This window comes from Corella eumyota, chromosome 1 (genome assembly GCF_963082875.1).
Source record: "Corella eumyota chromosome 1, kaCorEumy4.1, whole genome shotgun sequence".
Taxonomy (NCBI): domain Eukaryota; kingdom Metazoa; phylum Chordata; class Ascidiacea; order Phlebobranchia; family Corellidae; genus Corella; species Corella eumyota.
The window spans coordinates 21689693-21715988 of NC_137490.1; the positions used below are offsets into that span (position 1 = coordinate 21689693).

The 26296-nt window shown below is 32.5% G+C and overlaps 4 protein-coding genes across 4 annotated transcripts; 1 reads left to right on the forward strand and 3 right to left on the reverse strand.

Moving 5' to 3' along the window:
* Positions 1 to 1128: 1128 nt before the first annotated feature.
* Positions 1129 to 5705, reverse strand: LOC145760027 (uncharacterized). The gene is made up of 11 exons (XM_082573895.1): positions 5645 to 5705; positions 5336 to 5516; positions 4743 to 4923; positions 4286 to 4459; positions 3953 to 4113; positions 3381 to 3591; positions 2886 to 3007; positions 2466 to 2670; positions 2036 to 2348; positions 1503 to 1819; positions 1129 to 1290 (listed from the first exon to the last, which is right to left on the reverse strand). The coding sequence occupies exons 1-11, from the start codon at positions 5678 to 5680 to the stop codon at positions 1236 to 1238; spliced, it is 1956 nt and encodes a 651-aa protein (XP_082430021.1). The 5' UTR covers positions 5681 to 5705; the 3' UTR covers positions 1129 to 1235.
* Positions 5706 to 8022: 2317 nt separating this feature from the next.
* Positions 8023 to 11281, reverse strand: LOC145742239 (uncharacterized). Its single transcript, XM_082560026.1, has 9 exons — positions 11242 to 11281; positions 10910 to 11080; positions 10613 to 10793; positions 10261 to 10416; positions 9951 to 10111; positions 9659 to 9814; positions 8961 to 9165; positions 8574 to 8886; positions 8023 to 8337 (listed from the first exon to the last, which is right to left on the reverse strand). Exons 1-9 carry the CDS (start codon positions 11279 to 11281, stop codon positions 8023 to 8025), a joined length of 1698 nt encoding a protein of 565 aa, XP_082416152.1.
* Positions 11282 to 14524: 3243 nt separating this feature from the next.
* Positions 14525 to 15796, forward strand: LOC145742250 (myosin heavy chain kinase C-like). Its single transcript, XM_082560036.1, has 2 exons — positions 14525 to 14600; positions 14787 to 15796. The coding sequence occupies exons 1-2, from the start codon at positions 14525 to 14527 to the stop codon at positions 15794 to 15796; spliced, it is 1086 nt and encodes a 361-aa protein (XP_082416162.1).
* A 282-nt stretch (positions 15797 to 16078) lies between these two features.
* LOC145742261 (uncharacterized) lies at positions 16079 to 18514 on the reverse strand. Its single transcript, XM_082560047.1, has 4 exons — positions 17212 to 18514; positions 16940 to 17049; positions 16475 to 16641; positions 16079 to 16296 (listed from the first exon to the last, which is right to left on the reverse strand). The coding sequence occupies exons 1-4, from the start codon at positions 17971 to 17973 to the stop codon at positions 16079 to 16081; spliced, it is 1257 nt and encodes a 418-aa protein (XP_082416173.1). The 5' UTR covers positions 17974 to 18514.
* Between the last annotated feature and the right edge of the window lie 7782 nt (positions 18515 to 26296).

A 26296-nucleotide genomic window follows, 5' to 3' on the forward strand; every position in this document is an offset into this window, starting at 1 on the left:
ATATTGTAATGGCCATTCTTTTTGGTGTTTACTGGTAAATTGTAAATTAACAAAATTTATAATGTTTTAGTAATTTATCAAAAGCAAACCAAATACACAAAAATATATTTTACAAAAATCCTAAAAATTAGCATTACTACTTACACAAAAATATTAATATTGCGTTTATTTACAATAATTAACAATTGTGTTCTTTGTGATATATGCATAAAGGTTTAGATAATATATTATTTATTTATGTATCTGTTTATTGTTTTTGTATTCTACTGTAATCAATACGTTTTGTTATTAAATTTATTATATTTATTTTTATTCTTTTTTAAATGCACGCAATTGTAAAGGCATTGCATTTTTGGGTTTTGTTGGATAATAACGTTGATATCATATTATTCACTATATTAAATTGTTTTGCTACAATTTTTGTATTTGTGATTATAATTTTTAATATAAATGATAAAATGCCGGATGTTGTAAATGGTTGAATCACAAGTATACTAGAAATACTATATTTTACAAATTAAAATGTTTTCGAGTTTATGGCATGTTAGTGACTAATACTATGGTACAACTATTTATGTACATTTTTATTTTGCACATATAATTTATTTATTACACATTTGTTGTTAAAATATAATTTATATTTATGTTAAAATTCTTGTGTTTTTTTTATTTAAAATAAACCAAATTTACATTAAATACTAAATGATGTCAAACTGTCATAACAGTTCTTTATTTAGGCTTATTAATAAATTCTCCTTTTCATTTAGTGTAATATAATACTTTCTCCTTCAAACGTTGCTTAGCTATCAATAAATGTTTTGTATTCTTTTTTGTAACATTATATATGTAATATTAGACTTATATTTAACTTCTTTATTATTTCTGTGTTGTTATATTTTTTCCTCACTATCCACTAATATTTAAATTCAGGGTTCGAATAAAACTTGTGTATGTAAATATTGTTTTTGGTTTAAATTAAAAAAAAATGTTTACCCATTTTATATAGTCCTTAACTCCTAACAATCACTTAATTTCTAAAGTTTTTTCTACTTTAGGTTATTCTATATAAATACTATTCTAAATTCTGCCTAAAATCATCCCCAAAATAACACACAATTATTTAAAAAAGAGCACGATGTTTTAATTTTTTAAGCATAATAATAAAAGTTTGTCTATCGGTGAGGATAAACGTTTGTTGCCATGGATACAGTCCCGGCGATCTGATTGGTCGTTTTCTAAGCGTAAACGTATCTGCAGTTAACGCACTTGACGTTGTAGTTGCAGTATCGTCTAAAAAGTAAGAAAATTTGTTATTTTCTGCCTCAAATTGTAATTTTAAAACTGTTTTTGTCATAAAATTTGCTAAAATTTAGGCCTACCACTGCACCTAAGAAAAAGTGAGGCCTGTGGTAGCTACATAAAAGCAAAAATATTTCGGTATGTAGTTTCTTTCTAGTTTATGTTAAGACAGGGTGCAAAAAAGTAAAAAAATGGTGACTTACTGGTAGATGGTGTAGTAGGTGGTGTAGGTACATTGAGTTGGGTATCTGACAGACCATCTAAAATAGCTGGCGCATGCATAACCTGGGAAGCAGTAAGAACCGCTCATACATCTGTAACTACAACTGTAATGAGTAATCAACAAGTTGATAAGCTTGGTGTGGCACTCAGTGTATTCGTTGATCTTAACAGAGCAAAGGTTAACAAGGTAGATAGCGTAAGCGTTTCGGACGGCAGAAACTGCTGGGATACTGGAGTAATCTTCACCGTGGAATTTCTCCAAGATGCTGTTGTATCCTTCCCAGTGAACAACCTTAGCCTAAAAGTAAATACAGTAAAAAGTTTAAGACATTAAAAGCTATAAAAAAACAAAATTTCTAAGTTTTAAACATTTTTTGCAGTTTATTTTTAAGACTTTAAAAAAGGTTTTACATGAGTTAGTTTTAAAGAAGTAATGGCTAAAATGTAATATATAAATTGTAATATTGTCAAGTTTATCTTAATGATAGATATTAAATAAGAAGTTTGTGCTTACGTCCCACATAGATTGGTAGAAAGCTTCCTTTTGTTTCTTCAAGTTGTCGAAAAGTTTGGTCTTGTAAGCATCAATAGCAATACTTCTCTTGGAAAGACATTCAGAATACTTGGCCTTAATAGATGCAATGAAAGTATTGACTCTTTCTCGGTATGCTGCGATATCAGCGTTGAATTTGGTGACACATTCAGTGATTTGAGCGAAGAGTTGGGTTCGGTATTCTGCGACGATTTTAGCAACAAGATCATCACATTCGGCCTTCATTTTGTTGATCTCAGCAAGTTGGTCGGGGGTCAAATCCATGGATTGGTTCCTGTAAAAGTTGAAATAAAACATCAATAAAGGTTTATTATGTTCTATTTCATATTATTTTAGAGTATTTTATACAAACAGGCATATATATATATATTTTTAGATTTATTTTACTTACTTAAGTTGGAACATAGACTTGACGTAGTCTTGGTAGAAGACGTGTCTTTCTCGGACAATAACGGTGTATTTTTCGACGTATTCGTTGAAGTAGTTGATCCATTGAACCTTCTTGGTGAGGAAGATCTTGGTTCGTTCGGCGACGATTTCGTTAAGTTTCTTTTCCATAGCTTCAGTGATTTCATTGACTGGCTTGTTGACAGCGTCTAGGGTTAGATAAATTTCGATAAAATAACAGAAACTATTTAAGTAATTTGCTATTTACATTAAAAAAGCAGCCTAAACTAACTAAAAAATTCTGAGTTATCTTAAAAAAAAGATTCTATATAGTAATACAAATTTAGTTTTAAAACGAATACCATAGTTTGACTACTTTTGTTGTAAAAATATTAAATTTTGATGACGTCATTTCTATACTTACTGACGTCACAGGTCTTCAAGTTCTTGTAACCGGCTTTTCTCCAGCAAACATTGAAGGGAGAAAACTTAAATCTAAAGATAACCTTGGGAAGTTTGTAGCCGTACCAACATCCAAGCTTGGAACTGAATATAATTTGTAAATTAAACAAGAGGAAGTTTGAACTAAATTTTAACTCAGACGACTTGAACAATATATAAATTTATAATGTGTTAAAATCTATATATAAAATGAAGATTGGTAATATACATGTTATGTTTAATTTAAAGGCTTTTGGAATAACAACAATAGTTGTTTATAGTGTGCGACCAAATTATCACGGATATATGGCGGTTAAAATTTGCGACCATATTACGACAATTTAAAATGCAGTCTGTTGGGTAGAAATTCGACTTGTAAGTTTTGAAGGTTCAACAAAGAAAAAAATGTTAAGTTTAGCCTAATTTTAACTTACTACTTCAACTTGGGACATTAGAAATAGAAAAAAAAAACACGTACCAGTAACTATAGTAACAGTTTCCATAGAATCTAGTACAACCGTTGGTGGTGTAGCACTTGTAAGCGCAACTGTACACACTGTAGAGTTTGTTTCGGGCATCCACAAGTCGGTAAAGATAACCCTTTGCCAATGCACTGATCTGCATGGTTTCCTTGACAACGTAGGAGGCAACGACAGCGTCGATTTGAGCTTCAGTAACACTGGATCCAGCTAGAGTTTTATTAATAACTAGTTAGATATGAAAAACACGAGGCTATGGTTTTGGGGTTTATTTATGTTGGGTTTTATTTAGATACAGTTGTAAGTATATTTAAATTTCGAAAAGATGTAGAAAATTTGCTTGATTTTTTACATGAAATTGTGTAGTTATTTAAACAAGATTTTGATTTAAACTTAAATTAGTTTAACTTGAGGTACAGAATTTTTTTTAACTGTTTAAAAGCGTTTAAAGATTACTTAGTTAAAACGAAGGACAGCCTTCGAAGGTGTATTGATTTATAAAAAAAAGGTGGTATTTAAGATATTGTTTAGTTGTGCTTTAAAAATTAAGTAAAAATATTTAATGTTTTACCATGGATCTTGGTCAAGAGTTTCTTGTAGAAAGCTCCTTTTTGTTTAAGTTGAGCAAGATGATCTCGAACGAACTTGGTGGTGTAATCATGAATCTTCTTGTTCATGTTCAAGAGATATTCAGCGATTTTGGTGGTTCGGGTTTCCAAGCACTTAACGGAGCTAAATAAAAAGGAAAATGTTAAGAAATAATCTAAAATAAAATGCTAGGATGTGGATACTACTTTAATAACTTCAACATTTAACTTGGGAATTTATTTCCAACGACAACAAACACAAAAAATCTTTATGTAAGTCCGAAATAATGTTTGATTAAAACCGTCTAAAATCTTACTTTTCGAGGATCTTAGCATGGAACTTAATGACATGTGCCAACTTAGCGGTGATAGCTTCGTTGTACTTCTTGATAGCTTCAGCCTTCAATTCGTTAAGTTTTGCGATGTAGTCTGCAATCTTGGCATCTCGATCTGCGATCAAAGTTGCTTGGTCACCGGCAATTTCAACACATCTTTGAAAAAATAAGAAACCGGTTAAGTACTTGAGTTTTACATGACAAAGTCCATTAATGTCAATTTATGGTTTGGTATATAAAATGTAGTTTTATGTACAAGAATTTATAATTTACAATAAATGCATTTTGATTATTAGAAAATGGATTTAAAACTAATTAATAGAAATCACGACATTTAGACATTTGGACTGATGTACTATAAAACTTCTTGAGCTTAGGTAACCAGACATATCATATACACTTGTTTTAATTGTTTTATTTCTTTATTCTTGTAACTTACCCAACTCTGTATTCATAGTATTTGGTGATGTAGGTTCTAAAGTTTTCGATGAACTCGGTGTGTCGTTCTTCGATCAATTTAAGCCAAGCATTTCGTCGTTCGGTGATCTCACCAACGATTTTAAGAAGACTTTCCTTAAGAAGATTTTTGATTTCGCTTTCAACTTCAGCAACAGTGGATTCTAAATAGGTTTTACTTAATTAATTAAGGGATTTATAACAAGAATTTGTAGTTACATGATAGAAAATGTTAGATTAATTGACAGGTTACGAGAAATTTTAACAGATTTTTTTTAAAATGGATCTTAACTAGTCTTCTTTAAGTTTTAAGCAATATTACAATTACTTTTATTTATTAAAACAAAGTTGCTATATTATTAAACTACCAAGAAAACGTGGAGATAAAGCTACAAAACTAAGTATCAAAAGGTTGTAAAAAACCATTTTTTAATTGAAATACGCCAAATCGACCTCTTTTAGCTGGAAAAATAACAAGGAATCTAATATAAACCAAGTTAACATATTAACAAAGATACGTAGAGATTAGGCCACGAAGCTAGAGGTTGTAAAATAGGTAGTTAAATAGCAACTTACCACTCCATCCTTCTTTGCCGCAGTCGGGTCCGGGGTAAACCTTCAAGATGTTGTTGTAGTAACCACAGGAGCACCATGCAGTGTTAAAGTAAACATGGTATTGGTAGATATTGGTGCAGGGGTAAACCTGGAAGTTTCGGGCACAGTAGAAACTGTACGAGTAGCTGGCAGCTTGTGCGGCCTAAGATAGGTAAAGGGTTAATTTAATTTTTTGTACCTTGTAACTAGAGTTGAATTCAGTCATTTGAAATACATAAGTTACATAGTAATATATTAAATAAAAATGTAAAATTTACAACTTAAACTTACGGCCAAGCACGCCAATAAACAAAATAATATTCTCATGTTTGCCGTCTTTCTAGTGCAAGGCGACTATTAACATTATCCCCTAACAATACCCGTTTTATATATATCGTAATATGACCAGTGACGTCATAATTAAAACAAAAACACACGGACAAGTAGCGAAAAAACAACACTAAAGTAAGCTGCATACGTAAATGGGCCACTTTGCATTATTTTAAAGTTGGTTTAGATATAGAGAAATGTTAAAGATTAGAGGTTGTTGCAATCTGGTACTTGAAATATTACTGGACTTAGCTTTATATGTTTTGCTGCGTTATTACAACAAATCAAAGATAATATATTATTTTAAACAAAGGTTTGTTATTAGTTGTTGTTTTAAAGTTATCCCTGTTTAATGTTAAAATATAAAGAACTTAGTAAAATGAAATAACTTGGCAACTGCATAACATTGCACAAACACGTTTTGTTTTTGTTGGTTTAGGAGTAATACCAGGACATGGAAATTGTTTTTATAAGTATCAATATAATAATATTGTCACGTGAAATTTAACATAATATTTACTGTGTTTGCAATAATATTGTTATGTGTTGCTAGCAATACGTTTTGCACGAATTACTGTCATATTACCAAAAACTATTTAACCGAATAGACGTTTTACCGATTTCTATGTCTAGTAAATTGTATTGACAAATATACATTTTGTATTAGCCTGCTTTCACTTCAACCCCTTTCTTAAAAATGCTTCAAACTTCTTTTTTATGTTTGGTGTTATGAAATTTGTTTCCTCGGTAAATTGTTTTTTTTTGATAATTTAAAAGGTCATCTTATATTTTTATGGTTACTACAATGCAAAGCACAACGCACTCATTCTGGGAAAAATAATTAAAAACGAAAATTAATTTCTATTACTAAATAAACGTAATTTTCGGTTTGTATTTATGCTATTTTAATTTTTCTATGTTTTTAAAAAAGTAGGTTTAAAAAAAAAGAATTTTATTTTAAAATAAAGCTACATTTATATTGTAAGCAGGAATTATATATATATATATATATATATATTATATATATATATATATATATATATAATTCGTTTTAAAATTTTATACGCGTTTATTTAACTATAATAAATAGAGTTTAATTTTTAGAAAAATAGAACAAAGAAATATAGGTTAGAAAATAAATTTAATGTTTTATTTAAATGTAAATTTTGATAATCAATTCGTTATCAAAATTTGTTGCCTTTCAAGCAAGCAAAATGAATTGTATAAAAGTGCGTTATAGGCCAAACGTATAAATAGAAAACTTTTTAAAGTTTGCAATTATTGACAGAGTGCCGGTCCTTTGGCACATTTTACTAATTTTCAGTTGTAGGGCCCCGCAGCCAGAAGCTGAAGTTTTTTCTCTACCATATTATTAGGTTGACAAGTTTTTTTTATTATGAAAACTGTATAATACATTCATTGTTCTATAGCGGGGCCTCAGATAACGTGCGTATTTAACGCATGCATGGTTCATAAATACGCCAAAATAACATTAAGCGTGTTAAATACGCGTGATATTAATTGAGTAAGCAAAGTAATTTATTTATTTTATTTTTTAAATTGGGCCCGGCATTTTGTAGGGACGGCTCTGATTCTTAAAATTTTCTTGTTTAATAGTAAAAAAATTGGCTAAAAATATACAAATTATAAACCTTGGTTAATAGAAACTATTATAAAAACGTTCCTAAAGTAATTGTTAATATTGGTATAAAAACAAGAAAAAACTTGTTCTGTTTTAAGTTGTCCTTCAATAAACTTTTCCTAACACTTATAATTTTATTAAAATCTTTGTTGAAAAATACTTAACTATACGTCAATAGCTAGTCTTGAATATATATGGTTTACAACAATAACGATATGTTACTAAAATCTATAAAGTTTACTAGTGACATCACAGTTTTAACATTTGATGACGTCAGGAAATATAGCAAAAGATTACGTAGTGTTTTAAAACTTATTAAATAATATTTTTAATATAATTACTTTATGTAACGATATTACCTGAAGTTAAGATTCAGGTTAAGATTTTAAAGTTTCCTATGTTTTAATTCTTATAATTTTTTTAACTTTATGTTTTAACCTATGTCTAGGCTCTATTTATTACACCAAATAGTTTAAAGAATATAACAAAATTTTGAGTTTAAATTTTTATTTTCAAACATTTAAACAACAATACATTTTAAATGTGAGGTAGTTTGCTGACTTCCATTTACTGGACGTAAACATATCTGCAACCGTATTGGCAGACCTTGAATCCACAGTATCGTCTAAAACACAAAAGTAAAGGTTTAAATTTGATCATTTAGTGGTCAATATGTATTAAAATATGACTTTGTTACTTACTGGTAGATAGTGTAGTAGGTGGTGTAGGTACATTGGGTTGGGAATCGAACAGACCATCTGAAGTAGTTGGCGCAAGAATAACTTGGGATGCATCTGACAGCGACACTGCATCTGTAGGAGCAGGTGTAAGAAAGAACCATCTTTTCGAGGAGGTCTGCCCAGTGAGCGTCGAATTTATCCATGACAACAGCGCAGTAAGTGACAAGCTTGGTGGCATAAGCATTATACATAGCTCGGGATGCATCATCAAAGTTTTCACCATGGAAAGCTCGGAGAAGATCGAGGTATCCGTTCCAGTGGGCGACCTTAGCCTAAGCACAAAAAATCAACATTCACAAATTTTTTTCAAACATTTTTTTTTCAAAGTAAAGACGCATTTTTAAAAATATTATTTCTAGATTTAGCCTTAGAAATCTTTGTAGAGTATATGTAAATAAGGATATACAAAAATTATTAATAAAGAGTAAGTATTTTGAGTTGTTAATCTGCCTTTAAAACTGTTTACATAATTGGCTTTTAGTTGTTTAAAGTTAGTTAAATATTTTACCTTCCACATGCCATCGTACAACTTGGTTCGTTGAGCATCTCGCATAGCGATCAACTTCTGTCTGTAAGCAGCAATAGCAGTGGTTCTCTTGGTGGTACATTCAGCGTATTTGGCTCTGATGTTGGAAATAAAGGTGGCGAACTTTTCTCGGTAGGCTGCGATATCAGCTTCAAATTTGGTGACACATTCATCGATTTGAGTAAAGAGTTGGGTTCGGTATTCTGCGACGATTTTTGCAACAAGATCATCACATTCGGCCTTCATTTTGTTGATCTCAGCAAGTTGGTCGGGGGTCAAATCCATGGATTGGTTCCTATAAAAAAATGTTCAGTTAGGCTAAGGCTCGTTGGATCTATAAGGTAATTATGGTAAGGTCATATCACTTACTTGATTTGGAACATAGACTTGACGTAGTCTTGGTAGAAGACGTGTCTTTCTCGGACAATTTCGGTGTATTTTTCGACGTATTTGTTGAAGTAGTCGATCCATTGAAGCTTTCGGGTGATAAAGAGGGTGGTTCGTTTGTTGATAGCTTCTTCGAGTTTCTTGTTCAATTCATCGATCATAGCATCCAAGTTAAGGTCAAGTTTGCCTGCAACAAAGTTTCATTTTCAAACTTTGGTTTTATTTAAGATATAAACACTGATCTGCAAATTTTGTGTTAACAGCAAGCTATTAGTCCTAAACAGGACGATGTCCAGTTATGACGATACCAACGTAAACATGGTAATCTAAATAAATTTAACATAATGTAAATTATAATCGACTCACTGATATCACAAGTCTTCAATTTGTAGCTGCATCCTCTCCAGTTGTATCTGAATCCACCGCATCGGTAGACACCGTACTTGTAAGAAGATTTGAAGCACCACCATTGACCGAGCTTGGCACTAAAGTTTTTTATAACAAAGAAGTGAGTAAAAATGTGATGCTAGTTGTATGCTATAAGTGTAATGTTACAACGTTATGTTAAATTACTTAATATTAACCAAATAAAATTACAAATATTAAACCACAATAATCTACATACCAGTAACCGTAGTAAGATTTGCTGGCGAAGTTGGCACATCCGTTGAACATGAAACATCTGAAAGCACAGGTGTAGTAAGCAAGGAGACTGGTTCGGTAAGTTTGGAGCTTAGCAGCATAAGCTTGGATCATGGCGTAAACTTTTGGGAGTTCTCGGGCTCTGTAGGCGGCGACGCAGGCATCAACCTTTTCGACTTCCCAGGTGGCACTGCCTGCAAAGTTAAGTCAGAAAATGTGATCTTTTACAAAGTATAATCCCAATAAGTAAGTAGTCTTGGCAAAAATAATTATTAACCGACTTAAAGTTAACTGCGCAAAAATATGTCTTACAATATTAAATTTACTTACAGTGAACCTTGCTCAAAATAAGCTTGTAGTAGTCGGTCTTTTGCTTAAGAACGGCGAAGTGGAATTTGGCGAACTTGGCGATGTAAGCTCGGATTCTTTCGTCAAGAACCTTGGTGTATTCGGCAATCTTGGTAACTCGGGTTTCCAAACACTTAACGGCGCTATTTTAAATAAAAAAAATTAAGTTGATACTATATAAAGTTTGTACTTTAGAAAAACAGTTTAGATATCTTTAATAAAAACTCAAGTTAATTTATTCATATTTGTATGTGATGCTTGTTTTGATGGTTTTTAACTGATAACAACTTACTTTTCAACAACCTTAACGTGGAAATCAAGAACACTTTGGATCTTGGCAGTGATGGCTGCGTTGTATTTGGCCAAAGCTTCAGCTCTCATTTCGTTAAGTTTCTTTTCATAATCGGCGATCTTTTGGTCTCGTTGAACAGCGGTGAATCCAACACAGCTGACAAAAACAAATTAATAGTTTATATTAGTAAACATATGAGTAGTTAAAATAAAATTGAACAAACTTGATCAAATTAAAATGGTCAATTTCAGGCTTATAGCCAATGTTTAGATGTTAATTAAAACTTTATTTGAATTTTAGGTTTTGCAACCTTAAAATATAATACAATTAAGTTTTATATTGTTTAACTTACAAGGATTGGAAGTTGTAGTACTTTTCCATGTATTCCCTCATTCGTTCGAGGAATTCAGCGTGTCTGGCATCGATCTCAGCAAGCCACTTTTCTCTTCGGGCATAGATTTCTTGGAACATTTTGATGAGACTGTCCTTCAACATATTTTGAAGTTCGGCCTTAACATCAGCGACAGATTTTTCTACAAAGATTCAAATACAATTATTGGTATTTAGATAACTTAGCCAATTATTGCACCATATATATATATTTATATAAATAACTGTTGATTAAGTCAATTTCTTTTTTTTAACTAACCAGTCCATCCAGCCTTTCCACAGTTGGCTTCAGGGTAAACTTTAACAATAGGGGCGTAGTATCCGTAGGAACACCATGCGTTGTTGAAGTAGATGCAGTACTTGTAGGAGCTCATGCATGGGTAGACTTCGAAGTTTCTTTGGCAGTAGTAACTATAAGAATAGCTGGCTGCTTGGGCAGTCTGTTAATAAAGAAGTATAAATTAAATGTAAAACATCGATATCTTAGGCATACGACCTGCAAAGCAAAAAGTTAATTAAATATTACTTAATTCTTTCAAATGTATTAGATATGCAATAACACAATAAATATACAACATAATATGTTTATACTTACTGCCATACAGGCAAGAAGCATAAATAAAATCTTCATTTTTGTTCCGCTCAACGTTGTACAAATGTAGTTGTTGAAATCGTAATGAACATTAAAAATCTTTCATCTTATATACTTTACATTTTAGGAGTTTATCTAATATATTGTGTTATTTTAAACACAAGTATGTATGTTGAAATGCAATGAAGTTTATATATAGACTTCAAGTAACTTAAATTTTATTAAACATGTTGTGATTTACAAGTGTATTGTTTCATATACACACGTTATTATAACAACGAATTTCAAATACGATTTCGCAATCTAGGCAGTTTATGCCATTCAAATTTGGTGTATATATTTAAGGTGTTTTTACAGTTAAAGTTTGTATAATTAGAACGTCCGTATAGTTACAAAGTGTTTATGGTTTGTTGTAAAAATGTCAACGGTCAAGTTAATGAAGTGCTTTGTTGAATTATGTTTGGGTTGATGTGTATATTTAGCATGTATTGCAACGCGTAGAAACCTCAAGCGAACAATATAAACACAAACTGGTTTACATCAAACTACCTGATAAAAAAATTCTTTGAAAAAATATTTATAACTTACTGATCACTATATTACAATAAAGTACAAAACATCGGAAAAATAAAATAAAATTTACGTTTATGCTTAGATTATAACAACATGTTAGTTGTGCTATTCGGTGATATTATTTATCCAGTATTTTAGTATTAATTTTATGAATCAATGTTAAATATAAGATTACGTCATATATATCTTCTTATTACGTTGTTGATATTTTAGGTTGTATTCGATTGCTCTGCATTAATAATGTCCAAGTTATTGACATATATATTTATGGCAAGACGGTGTAAGTAACCTATTTATAATAGGTAAGCAAATAATTAAATTTATTTGGATACCTTTTATATGTTGTTATTTGTTTCGCATTAAAGTTGTAACTTTTGCAATAGATCTAGTTTTGATTAAAGCTTATTTACTGTTAAACTTCGAATATTTTTGAATTTAGGCGAATAGAGCTTTAAGCATAAAGCCTATGTGCGTTGTGCGCTTAAGCGTAAATTCCTTTTTAGTTTGTTTCATTTTGATTAAACTTTAAGTAGAACTGTTGGGCTTTAAATTATATTAACTTTTAAGTTAGTATGGTAATGAAAAGAATGGCAATGTAAAATACTTAAATAATAAAGAAGAAAACTATCAGAATGGAAAAAGGTTAGTTTTAACAATGTTTTTTTAAAGATGTAAATAAACTTTAATTCTAGGTTATTTTAATTGTTTGTAATTTGCTTACTATGTAATTAGATGGGAACTAGTAGAATTTTAAATTCCTGACATTGGTGCGGCTTGAACCCAAAACCATACGCATTATTAACCGATGCCATGACCAGTGCACTACACCACTTTTCTTGTATCACATTAAGGTAATGGGTTTTAATAGTTATCCGTAAAGGCCGGGCTCAACGTCAATTAATGTGGCAATGGTTTGGCTACAAGCACGCCAACTAACGGATAGTTTTAGACAAACTAGAGGTAATCTAAATGCAATGACCTACTTTTAAAGAGTTTGCAATGGCCAAAAGTAACCTTTTAAACTAGACAACTTAAACAATAAATCCGCTAAACTATGGGAATTAGGAATGCTAAACTAGACAAAGGTTGAAGTATTTCTAATTTTGGAGGGTTGATGATCAATTAACTAACTGTTCAGCCTATTATTATTACAAACTAATGCAACAGTTTAGGTTTTTAAAACAACTACCTAATACGGATGTTGTTAGTATGTTGACCGATTGCATAAAGTCCTTGATAGTTGCTATGTAATCAAATGTAAATATGGACGACGTTCATTTGAAATGGCCTTTGCTAAAAATAACTTTTGGCAATACGTGGCTTTGTCAAGATTGCGACATCGGCATTGGAATTGCTTACACATTAAGTAATTTAACAATATTAATTTAAGTTTTTATATTTTTTTCTAATACAGCAAATAAAACCGTTTTAAACATTTTGTTGTTGTATATATCTTTATCCTCGATGTGGGAAAGTCGAATGCGCGACTTAAACATAGAGTAACATAAGTATGGTGGCCTATTAGTGCCACCACAATTTTACCTATAATTTTAGATAAAGCTACAAAAGTAAACGCATTTGCAAACGTAAACGCAAAGTCAAACGCATTTGCAAACGTAAACGCAAAGTCAAACGCATTTGCAAACGTAAACGCAAAGTCAAACGCATTTGCAAACGTAAACGCAAAGTCAAACGCATTTGCAAACGTAATCGCAAAGTCAAACGCATTTGCAAACGTAAACGCAAAGTCAAACGCATTTGCAAACGTAATCGCAAAGTCAAACGCATTTGCAAACGTAAACGCAAAGTCAAACGCATTTGCAAACGTAAACGCAAAGTCAAACGCATTTACAAACGTAAACGCAAAGTCAAACGCATTTGCAAACGTAAACGCAAAGTCAAACGCATTTGCAAACGTAATCGCAAAGTCAAACGCATTTGCAAACGTAAACGCAAAGTCAAACGCATTTGCAAACGTAAACGCAAAGTCAAACGCATTTACAAACGTAAACGCAAAGTCAAACGCATTTGCAAACGTAAACGCAAAGTCGAACGCATTTGCAAACGTAAACGCAAAGTCAAACGCAATTGCAAACGTAAACGCAAAGTCAAACGCGATTGCAAACGTAAACGCAAAGTCAAACGCATTCGCAAACGTAAACGCAAAGTAAAACGCATTTGCAAACGCAAATTTTGTTTTTCCGACCTGGCCGAAGAGTGCCAGTGCCAAGTGTTTCCATTCCAAAAAACGCATTTCTTTACATTTAATAATGCAATTTTCCATTTAAAGGGTATTAATTTTATGCAAGAATAGAAACTTTCTTTATTTTAGACATATGTGTTTGGTGATAATAAAAGATACTATTATTTATTAAAATTATACACATTAATTTGGTAACACTAAAAAGCATTTCCGCTTCACTGATTTGTGTTTTGGATTTGGCTGTCGTTTAGTACTTGCTTATCATTATAAATCTTACCAAGAGCAAATTTGTATACACGACAGAAAAAATAAAATATGATTATTAATTACTAGTGTATAGCTTCAAAAGAAAAGTTTATTTCAAACTTAGTAACAGGCAGCTAATAATTGTTAAAGGTAGTAAAAATGGGTCAGCTGACAATTGATATAAAACATGCTAGTGATGTGCCATTGCCAGATTACAAAACAAAACTTTTAAATATAGTTTTTAAAATAGGCTAGTTAAAATGACAGATATGTGGAACAAGTATAAGGAAGAAATGAAAAGAAAACGGTCAAAAGAACCTGAAACCAAAACAACGAGTAAGTTAAATACATCCCAAATTATTCAACAAAAGAGCATTACCATCCAAAGATGTAGCCCTGAAGTCTCAGGTAGAGCTCAAAAATACTCAAAAATTGGAGCTCGTGAGTTTGTTCCGTATTTTTTTGATGAGGTAAGCATTGAAAATATTAAAGAGGCTTGCAACAGTCATTTTTCATTTATAGAAGAAGATTTAACCTGCGATATTTTAGCTGGGGAACAAGGTCCCTCGTGTACCCTTCTTTCCCAATTACCCAATTTCAGAGTAGTTTACATTCGTGCTATTTCAGAAAAAATTAAATTAGTCCCTAATATTGAAATGGATAAAATAAGTGACCCAATGTCTTTGCCTTTGATTAAGAAAAAGAAAACTAGTAAGGACATTAGACAACAACAGCCTTGTTTGGAAATAAATTACCCTATTCCAAAAAGTTTATCTGTAATGGAAATGATAAAGTTAGGAAATGTTTACGAGGCCACAAATACAAAATTAAAAATCTCAGATTTCAATATTTTGAAACTGATGTGGACTTCTGAAATAGAAATAGACATTAAGATGGAAAAAAATAATTTTAGTGAAGGGGGTTTCAGAAAGGCCTATAAAGTGCAATCTTCCTCTAATATATTGCCTGGCACTTGGGTACTGAAAAAATATCTTCCAGAGACACTGGGTGCTTTAAAAGCAACAAATCAAACTCCAGAAGAGCATACGCGAAAAATTGTCCAAATGCATATGCTTGCAACCAATTTTGCTGCACAATTGGCAAAAACTGCTCAAGCATTATCTAATAAACAGTTTGGATATGTGCCAAAATACACTAGAATTTATTTTGGAAAACTTTTAAATGATGGGGATTGGGAGTTTGTTACCATAGAGGAATACATAGAAGGATCTTTTAAAAAGTACAAATCAAATGATGGTAAAAAATGTGGTGACACTAATGCAGTTGCATTTCAAAAAGCTGCTTGTTTAGCCCACTTCAGTTATTCCCATTCTGATCAGCAGTTGCTCCTCACTGACCTCCAAGGCGGGATTTTAACATACACAGACCCTGAAATTGCATCTCTAAATCCAATAAATGATGACGGAAGCACACATTTTTGTGCTGGAAATATAGGACCAACTGCAATAACTAACTTTATTGCAGACCATGAATGCAATGATTATTGCAAACTGCTAGATTTAAAGATGTAAATGTTTTTGTTTTTACCCAATTTAACCATGACTTGTTGTACTGCTAGTAAAAGTAGGTGAAAAAATAAACTATTTAAATACACTGAACACTGACAATATTTTTTAGACTGAAATTTTACTTATCTTTATTAAAGTGTTTATGATTTTACATTTTCTCTCACTTTTATATGTTTGCTGTATATATAGATAAAATAAACTTGTGTTCCAAGAATTAATTTGATTATTTGAACAAATACCATTACAGTTCACTGAAAATTACACAAATGAATACATAGTAATTTTTTAAAATATAAAGTGAGGGACATTATTAAGTTTAGATACAACAGCTTGTTTCAATAGCAAATAAGTTTCTACACACTTATTAGCAGATAATTGATAAGGGTCGGCAACACAGTTTTCAAACATACTCCTTTGAGCAGGTAACAAAAAATCATTGGGAACTTTAAGTACTTCTGATACATCAGCAACTTCCTTCAATTGAACATCTGTTAATGTTTGCCCTTCAAAAATATTAAATGCCTTAGCAACTTGACGTGTGACATTTGATCTCTAAGCATGGAAACTTTACAACATATTGTTCTTATATTGCTTTCGTGGAATGATTTTAAAACAAGTTAAATAACATGCGTTAAAGATATTTAATATACATGGTCTGATGCATTATTAACTATAACTAACCACACTTTCTAAGTCCATATTTTTCTGGAAAATTGTATATATGATCAGGAATGCCATCAGGAAGATAAGTACTTTTTTGATAACGAATTCTATGGGTGTTCCAGTTATTGACAAAATCTTTCATCTCCCTTTCCAACACAGGTATGTACACAAATGCAAGTGCATCTCTGTTAAAAAGAAATGCATCCTAGAAAAACTTAATATATTTGGTTGGGAGTGTGATCTTTACCGGCAGCGTGGTGTAGTGGTCAGAACACTTGTTTACCATACACAGTGTCTTGGGTTCAATCCCCACGGCACTTAATCAGCAGCGTAATTATCGGGCAATTATAAATCTATAATATCCCAAACTGACACAGGCAATTCAAAACTGGGTTGGGGTAACTCTTGTTACTCTATGTTTAGGTCGCGCATTCGACCTTCCCACATCGAGGATAAAGATATAAAGGCCTATATACATCTTACCTGTCTAGGGCACTTTCAGGGTTGTAATGGCCATTATCTTTCAAAAACATTAATTGGCCTTTAAAATATTTTTCAAGTCTTTCATGCAATTCTTTCCACCATCTCTCAATCTATGTAAAAAATACACCACACTTTTATACACCTGATGTATAATAGTATAAATAGGATAAAGTATCTTTATTCCCCGAAAAAAATTATAATATATATATACAATTTTACAATACTATTTTATGTATATATACAATTTATATATAGTTTATAAGATAACAAACTTGATTTGAAGTTGATTTTCCATAGATGACTGTATTGCCCGCATTAGTAGCAATCTCAGAATACTGTCCTCTAAGAAATGCATGCATTGTAGCCATAATTCCAGTTTCTGTGCCTTTGTCAAGTCGAATAAATTTTGCAATAATTTTTTTCTCATACAAATAGTCAAAGTACCAACGTCCTATTAGTTTTGGGTCACAATTATCTTTCCAGATTCGAAGCCATAACAGCTTACGGCTGGCTGTATCAATACAGCCATAAACAGCTAGAGGAAAGGTACTTCTTTGAAAACCCATTAACTTACAATGTCCATCAAGTGAATGCACCCAATCGGACCCTTTACTAGTAAAATACCCCTTTTTAGGCCTTTTTTTTCCTGGTATTCTTGATTGAAGGCCTTCTGGGTCCAATTCTGACATTGCTGCATAGACAAGATCTCTTGGCACATTCATATTATGTTGAATTCTGAGTTTCTGTTGCATGGCTCTATATCCCAAAAATTTACCTGGTCCCTGAAGTTCCTTATGTACTGTTAGCTTGACTTCGTTTAAAGATATCGTTCGATTAGTATAAGTTATATTAAAATGTTGAAGACGGCGGCAGAGAGTCCTTAGGCTCCATGTATACTGAGGAAAGTCACGTTTAACAAAGTCAAGTATTTCTTTTCGCTTAAATAGTTTCTTTACTAAATCTTGTAAATGAGTGGCCAACTTATCATCACTTTTCCAATCAGGATTTACTAAATCATGTTTGGGTAAAGACATTTTAAAACTCTAGAGGGAACCTTAAAGGCCATAAAAACTGTTGGAATTAGAAAAAAATAAGTTACACAAACTCTGGTCTGCTGCTAAGCCAAAACCATTCGACAAGAGGCCAGCAACTATAATCAATAACATACTAAACAGGCAAAGAAAACTAATGACTAAGTCGCAGTAACAAAGATGTGAGTGAAGTTAGCCATTGCACATCCAGGAAAAAAATTAAAACTGCAAGCAACTTAAAATCTGATCACCTAGCTGCCTAGTTAATAGTCACCTTTAGTGTCGTGGTAGCTTAAGTTACTACCCGCCTAGGACTTGTATTTACCTTACACCTTGATATGAATGACAACAAACTTGTACAAAAACGCAATTTAAGAATTCTTCAGCAATCATGCGTTTTACCAGCTCATGACAAACATAGTTTCCAGTTAAATTTCGATAAATATTAAAATATTTTATTACAATTCTACACTTTGTATTTTTAAATTGCTTTTAATGCATATAAATAATACATTGCAGATGAATAAAAAATAGTTTTTTTAAATGTTTAACAACTTTTAACATTTTGTGATGGAAACACTGGCACTGGCACTCTTCGGCCAGGTCGAAAAAACAAAATTTGCGTTTGCAAATGCGTTTCACTTTGCGTTTGCAAATGCGTTTGACTTTGCGTTTACGTTTGCAAATGCGTTTCACTTTGCGTTTACGTTTGCGAATGCGTTTGACTTTGCGTTTACGTTTGCAAATGCGTTTGACTTTGCGTTTACGTTTGCAAATGCGTTTGACTTTGCGTTTACGTTTGCAAATGCGTTTGACTTTGCGTTTACGTTTGCAAATGCGTTTGACTTTGCGTTTACGTTTGCAAATGCGTTTGACTTTGCGTTTACGTTTGCAAATGCGTTTGACTTTGCGTTTACGTTTGCAAATGCGTTTGACTTTGCGTTTACGTTTGCAAATGCGTTTGACTTTGCGTTTACGTTTGCAAATGCGTTTGACTTTACGTTTACGTTTGCAAATGCGTTTGACTTTACGTTTGCAAATGCGTTTGACTTTGCGTTTACGTTTGCAAATGCGTTTGACTTTGCGTTTACGTTTGCAAATGCGTTTGACTTTACGTTTACGTTTGCAAATGCGTTTGACTTTACGTTTGCAAATGCGTTTGACTTTGCGTTTACGTTTGCAAATGCGTTTGACTTTGCGTTTACGTTTGCAAATGCGTTTTACTTTGCGTTTACGTTTGCAAATGCGTTTGACTTTGCGTTTACATTTGCAAATGCGTTTGACTTTGCGTTTACGTTTGCAATTGCGTTTCACTTTGCGTTTACGTTTGCAAATGCGTTTGACTTTGCGTTTACGTTTGCAAATGCGTTTGACTTTGCGTTTACGTTTGCAAATGCGTTTGACTTTGCGTTTACGTTTGCAAATGCGTTTGACTTTGCGTTTACGTTTGCAAATGCGTTTGACTTTGCGTTTACGTTTGCAAATGCGTTTGACTTTACGTTTACGTTTGCAAATGCGTTTGACTTTACGTTTGCAAATGCGTTTGACTTTGCGTTTACGTTTGCAAATGCGTTTGACTTTGCGTTTACGTTTGCAAATGCGTTTTACTTTGCGTTTACGTTTGCAAATGCGTTTGACTTTGCGTTTACATTTGCAAATGCGTTTGACTTTGCGTTTACGTTTGCAATTGCGTTTCACTTTGCGTTTACGTTTGCAAATGCGTTTGACTTTGCGTTTACGTTTGACTTTGCATTTGCAATTGCGTTTGACTTTGCGTTTACGTTTGACTTTACGTTTGCAATTGCGTTTGACTTCGCGTTTACGTTTGCAAATGCGTTTGACTTTACGTTTGCAAATGCGTTTGACTTTGCGTTTACGTTTGCAAATGCGTTTACTTTTGTAGCTTTATCTAAAACTGTAGGTAAAATTGTGGTGGCACTAATAGGCCACCATACATAAGTTACTCCGACCCAGTCTCGAGTTGCCTGTGGCAGTTTGGGATATTATAGAGACTGTAATTGCCCGGTAATTATACTGCTGATTAAGTGCTGGCTCAGCAGGAGTTTATACCGTTTATAGCGCCTTTCTCAAGGGCACAACAGCATGAGATCAGTGGGGATTGAACCCACGACCTCATGTGTGGTGTAGCAAGAGTTTTTACCACTACACCACGCTGCCGGTTTTAAACATTACTTTTTTAACATTAAATGATGTAAATTACAAGTATATGTTTAAAAAAGTTATTGATTTTCTTGTTTAAATTTATTCAATATTTAACCAGCGAATATATGTAATAAATAACAGTTTTTTAAATAAAAATAGCTTTGCTTTTGCCCCACCGAATACCGTTTTATATGAACTTAAGCGGTTTAGTTAAATCACATTTAACAACCGTCAATCTTTCAAAGTTTAGTTAGCAACAAACATCATCTCTGCTTTGACAATGCATGGGTTAAGTTATGACAACGATAACAACATACAAGCAATTGTAATTACAACTATCTCAATATGTTTATACTGGACTGTAAAGTGGGCAATATGAAGCGTATATAAGACTGGACATTGCTGGAAAAAATTATCAAATAATTTGAGATCAACTACTACAACAGTAAGAAGTTGAAGAATAATTACCATGAAGATTTTATTTATGCTTCTCGCCTGTATGGCAGTAAGTATACAAATTGTGATGTTGGTTGTATATGTATTGATTTAAATTGACAAAGTTTATTTTAATTAGCCTATTGCTTTGTGGAGGTGAAATACTTATGATATTTGTGTTTTTACATTTAATTTATTTTAACAGACTGCCCAAGCAGCCAGCTATTCTTATAGCTACTACTGCCAAAGAAACTTTGAAGTCTACCCATGCATGAGCTCCTACAAGTACTGCATCTACTTCAACAACGCATGGTGTTCCTACGGATACTACGCCCCTATTGTTAAGGTTTACCCCGAAGCCAACTGTGGAAAGGCTGGATGGACTGGTTAGTTAAACTCTTTGTATATAGTGGCGACTTTATGGTTTGGGACAACAATTGTCAAATGAATTGACTCAATCAACAGTTATATGTATGGTGTAATAATTGGCTAAGTTATCTTAATATCAATAATTGTATTTGAATCTTTGTAGAAAAATCCGTCGCTGATGTTAAGGCCGAACTTCAAAATATGTTGAAGGACAGTCTCATCAAAATGTTCCAAGAAATCTATACCCGAAGAGAAAAGTGGCTTGCTGAGATCGATGCCAGACACGCTGAATTCCTTGAACGAATGAGGGAATACATGGAAAAGTACTACAACTTCCAATCCTTGTAAGTTAAACAATATAAAACTTAATTGTATCATATTTTAAACAAGCTAAACAAAATTTTAAATGAAGTTTTAATTAACATCTATACGTCGACTATAAGCATAAAATTGACAATTTTTTAATTTGAATAAGTTCATTCAACTTTAATTTTAATTACGTATATGTTTACTAATGTAAACTATTAATCTGTTTTTGTCAGCTGTGTTGGATTCACCGCTGTTCAACGAGACCAAAAGATCGCCGATTATGAAAAGAAACTTAACGAAATGAGAGCTGAAGCTTTGGCCAAATACAACGCAGCTATCACTGCCAAGATCCAAAGTGTTCTTGATTTCCACGTTAAAGTTGTTGAAAAGTAAGTTGTTCTTAGTTTCAATCTACTAATTCCCATCACATAAAAATTTATCGGTCTAATAAATGTTTTTGGATGTAAGACAACGGTGCAAACTTTTTATGCTTCCAACTTAACTTTTATTTTATTTAAAATAGCGCCGTTAAGTGTTTGGAAACCCGAGTCACCAAGATTGCCGAATACACCAAGGTTCTTGACGAAAGAATCCGAGCTTACATCGCCAAGTTCGCCAAATTCCACTTCGCCGTTCTTAAGCAAAAGACCGACTACTACAAGCTTATTTTGAGCAAGGTTCACTGTAAGTAAATTTAATATTGTAAGATATATTTCAGCGTAATTTACTTCTAAGTCGGGTATTACAAACTTTCGATAAGACTACAAACTTGTTAACGTTTTGTAAAAAATCACATTTTCTGACTTAACTTTGCAGGCAGTGCCACCTGGGAAGTCGAAAAGGTCGATGCTTGCGTCGCCGCCTACAGAGCCCGAGAACTCCCAAAAGTTTACGCCATGATCCAAGCTTATGCTGCCAAGCTCCAAACTTACCGAACCAGTCTCCTTGCTTACTACACCTGTGCTTTCAGATGTTTCATGTTCAACGGATGTGCCAACTTCGCCAGCAGATCTTACTACGGTTACTGGTATGTAGATTATTGTGCTTTAATATTTGTAATTTTGCTGGGGTCATATTAAGTAATCTGACATAATGTTACACTTATAGCATACAACTAGACATAATGTTACACTTATAGCATACAACTAACATTACACTTATAGCTTACAACTAGCATCAAATTTTTACTTACTTCTTTGTTATAAAAAACTTTAGTGCCAAGCTCGGTCAATGGTGGTGCTTCAAATCTTCTTACAAGTGCGGTGTCTACCGATGCGGTGGATTCAGATACAACTGGAGAGGATGCAACTACAAATTGAAGACTTGTGATATCAGTGAGTCGATTACAATTTACATTACGTTAAATTTATTTAGATTACCATGTTTAGGTTGGTATCGCCATAACTGGACATGGTCCTGTTTAGGACTAATAGCTTGCTGTTAACATGAAATGTCCAGTACAGTATTTATATCATAAATAAAACCAAAGTTTGAAAATGAAACTTTGTTGCAGGCAAACTTGACCTTAACTTGGATGCTATGATCGATGAATTAAACAAGAAACTCGAAGAAGCTATCAGCAAACGAACCACCCTCTTTGTCACCCGAAAGCTTCAATGGATCGACTACTTCAACAAATACGTCGAAAAATACACCGAAATTGTCCGAGAAAGACACGTCTTCTACCAAGACTACGTCAAGTCTATGTTCCAAATCAAGTAAGCTATATTACAATAATATATTACTTTATAGATCCAACAAGCCTAACTGATTATTTTTTACAGGAACCAATCCATGGATTTGACTCCCGACCAACTTGCTGAGATCAACAAAATGAAGGCCGAATGTGATGATCTTGTTGCTAAAATCGTCGCAGAATACCGAACCCAAATCTTTACTCAAATCGATGAATGTGTCACCAAATTCGAAGCTGATATCGCAGCCTACCGAGAAAAGTTCGCCACTTTTGTTGCCAGCATCAGAGCCAAATACGCTGAATGTACCACCAAGAGAACCACTGCTATTGCTGCATACCGAAAGAAGTTGATCGCAATGCGAGATGCCCAACGAACCAAGTTGTACGATGGCATGTGGAAGGTAAAATATTTAACTGACTTTAAACAACTAAAAGATGATAATTTAAACATATCTGTAAGCAGATTAACCTCTTTTTAAATGCTTGATTCTATAAAATTAATCTTTTTAAATCCTTGTTAATCTTTACTAATTATTCTACGACTGAAGATTTGTGCCACTCTACACAAAGAATTATATATTTTAAATTACGTTTTTGTTTGGAAAGAAATGTTTAAAATAAGTTTATAAATGTTGATTTTTTGTGTTTAGGCTAAGGTTGCCCACTGGAACGGATACCTCGATCTTCTCCGAGCTTTCCATGGTGAAAACTTCGATGATGCATCCCGAGCTATGTATCGTGCTTATGCCACCAAGCTTGTCACTTACTGCGATGTTGTCATGGATAAATTCGACGCTCACTGGGCAGACCTCCTCGAAAAGATGGTTCTCTCTTACACCTGCTCCTACAGATGCAGTGTCGCTGTCAGATGCATCCCAAGTTATTCTTGCGCCAACTACTTCAGATGGTCTGTTCGATTCCCAACCCAATGTACCTACACCACCTACTACACTATCTACCAGTAAGTAACAAAGTCATATTTTAATACAAATTGACCACTAAATGATCAAATTTAAACCTTTACTTTTGTGTTTTAGACGATACTGTGGATTCAAGGTATGCCAATACGGTTGCAGATATGTTTACGTCAAGTAAATGGAAGTCAACAAACTACCTCACATTTGAAATATAATGTGGTTATGTTTTGTTTATCTTAAATAAATCATAATTAACTGCAAAACAAAACTTGTGATTTTGATTGGCATATCAGCATATAACGACAGCTACCCTACATTTTGAGAATAAGCCTAGCAAGCTTTTGGATCAGAATAAATTTAAATTCTTTTTATTTTACAAATTAACGGCAAACATTATTGCACAGTTTAATTAGAAAAAAAAGATTTTTTATCCGATTCGGATATTGTCTTTAAGGTTTAAAATCGGCAAATCTCCAAAATGGCTTAAAATAGAAAATATAAAATCTATCAGTGGGTATAATTAGTTATATTCTTTTACCGATCAGGACAAAATCATTATATACTAACTCAACCACAAATAACAGACTATTAAACATATTTAGGCTGGGTAGCTTCTAAAACATCAGTTCAATTGCTTTTTAAAACAATTTTAAAATAGGCTAAACAAGTAAAAAATCAAAAATTAAGACACTTATAAGTAACTAAACATTAATATATGATTTTCATTTAACATTGATTAAAGATAGTACAAGTCAATTTAGTTTGCCCTTTGCTGTTAAAGGGTTAAGTTTAAAAACTTGATTTTTCAATGTTTTGACTCGCCGAAGTTTCGTCCATAGAAAGTATTGCCTCTCTTCTCTGTGTTATAAAATATGTTATATCAGTTTTAAGCAGGTCAAACAGTATTTTACAATATATATTATAAGCATATTGGTAACCATTAGTTCATAAGTCCTCCTAATTAAAATAAGCTTGTTTGACTGTTTGGTTACTTTTCAGGTATACTTAAAAGACTACTAGAAGAATGTTTATTTACTTACCAATATTCTGCCCTCAGTATCGTAATAAAGTTGTTCAAATTCCTGTTTAAGTGGTGGGGCTGTTGAGACTAAAAAATAATGAAGTTAAAGTTTATAAAAACTCTTTGATAAATTTTGTTAAACTTTATTTCTTGTAGCATTATATCAAAACAGTTTAACATCTTTTTAACATCACTGAACTGTAAATTTCGGTTTTTACCAGTAAAAACAGCGCAAAATTTAAAATATTTTGTATATATATACCTTTACTTGTTTTTTTTGTAAATATAATGCTAAGCCAAAAAAACTTTAAATTGAAAATTACTTATTGCTGTAACTAACCAGTAGATGTGGCAGAAGTGAGGTGGCCATGTGGCATCGATTGTGCCTGATGATGACGTAATGGGGTCAGAGAGGTGAAGACTTGCCCAATAGTTGACTGAATTCCTGTATTTAAAAAAAAATTTATATGTGTGAATGATATATTAATTAAGCTGATTAAATGAATGTACTCCTATGCTGTAACTTACCTGTTGTAATAATTCCCTGTAACAATCTAGTGTGAGGAGTTAACGAAGGCTGCATTTGGACAGTTTCAAGAAGGTTGACTTCTTGGTTGTGCTGATGTTGTTGTTGCTGTTGGAACGAGTTCATCAAAGGCAAAGTATTAACTGAAGGTAAAGCACCAGATATCGCAGTCTAAAACAAAAAGAATTGAATCGTTACCAAGACAAATGATAAAACTTTTTTATATTGTAATACAATTTGCTCAAGAGAATATATTTAAAATTAAGAATACTTTTATTATTAGATTAGCAAAATGTAAGAAAAAAATGCTTTTGTGTTAGTAAAGTTAGATTTATGTGAGTTTTTGATTTGTTGCAGTTGGTATGAATTTAATAGGAAGACAATTTAAACTTATGACATTTGAACTCTACAGGGTTTATATTCCTAAAATACACCAACAAAAAGAAGGTTTTATTAGGTTGGATTGTCCAAAACTAAGTTGCCTTTGGGTTAAATTGCCTATGGTTAAGTATAGTCCCTGCGTATAATTGTTATAGGACCGATAACATTAAAAATGCAGAGACTTTTATAAGGCTTGACTTAGTGATCGAGTGGGACAAAGATTATTTACCTTTGCTGGTGTAGCGTTTGCCAATCTACTAAAAGTCTCCATCGAAGTAAAAGTTGAGTTGGTCGGCAATGGATGATTAGTGATTGTGACGTCACTACCTTGCTCTAACGAACTGTATCTCGTTCCTAAGAAAAAATTAATTTATAAAACAAATGCATTAGGCAAAAAGTATACAGTAAAAAATTAAAATTGAAATAAGTGAGAGAAAATAAGATAAATATAAAATAGAAAGTATTAAAAAAATTGAGATAGGACTAAAATATAGAATTTTAAGATAAAA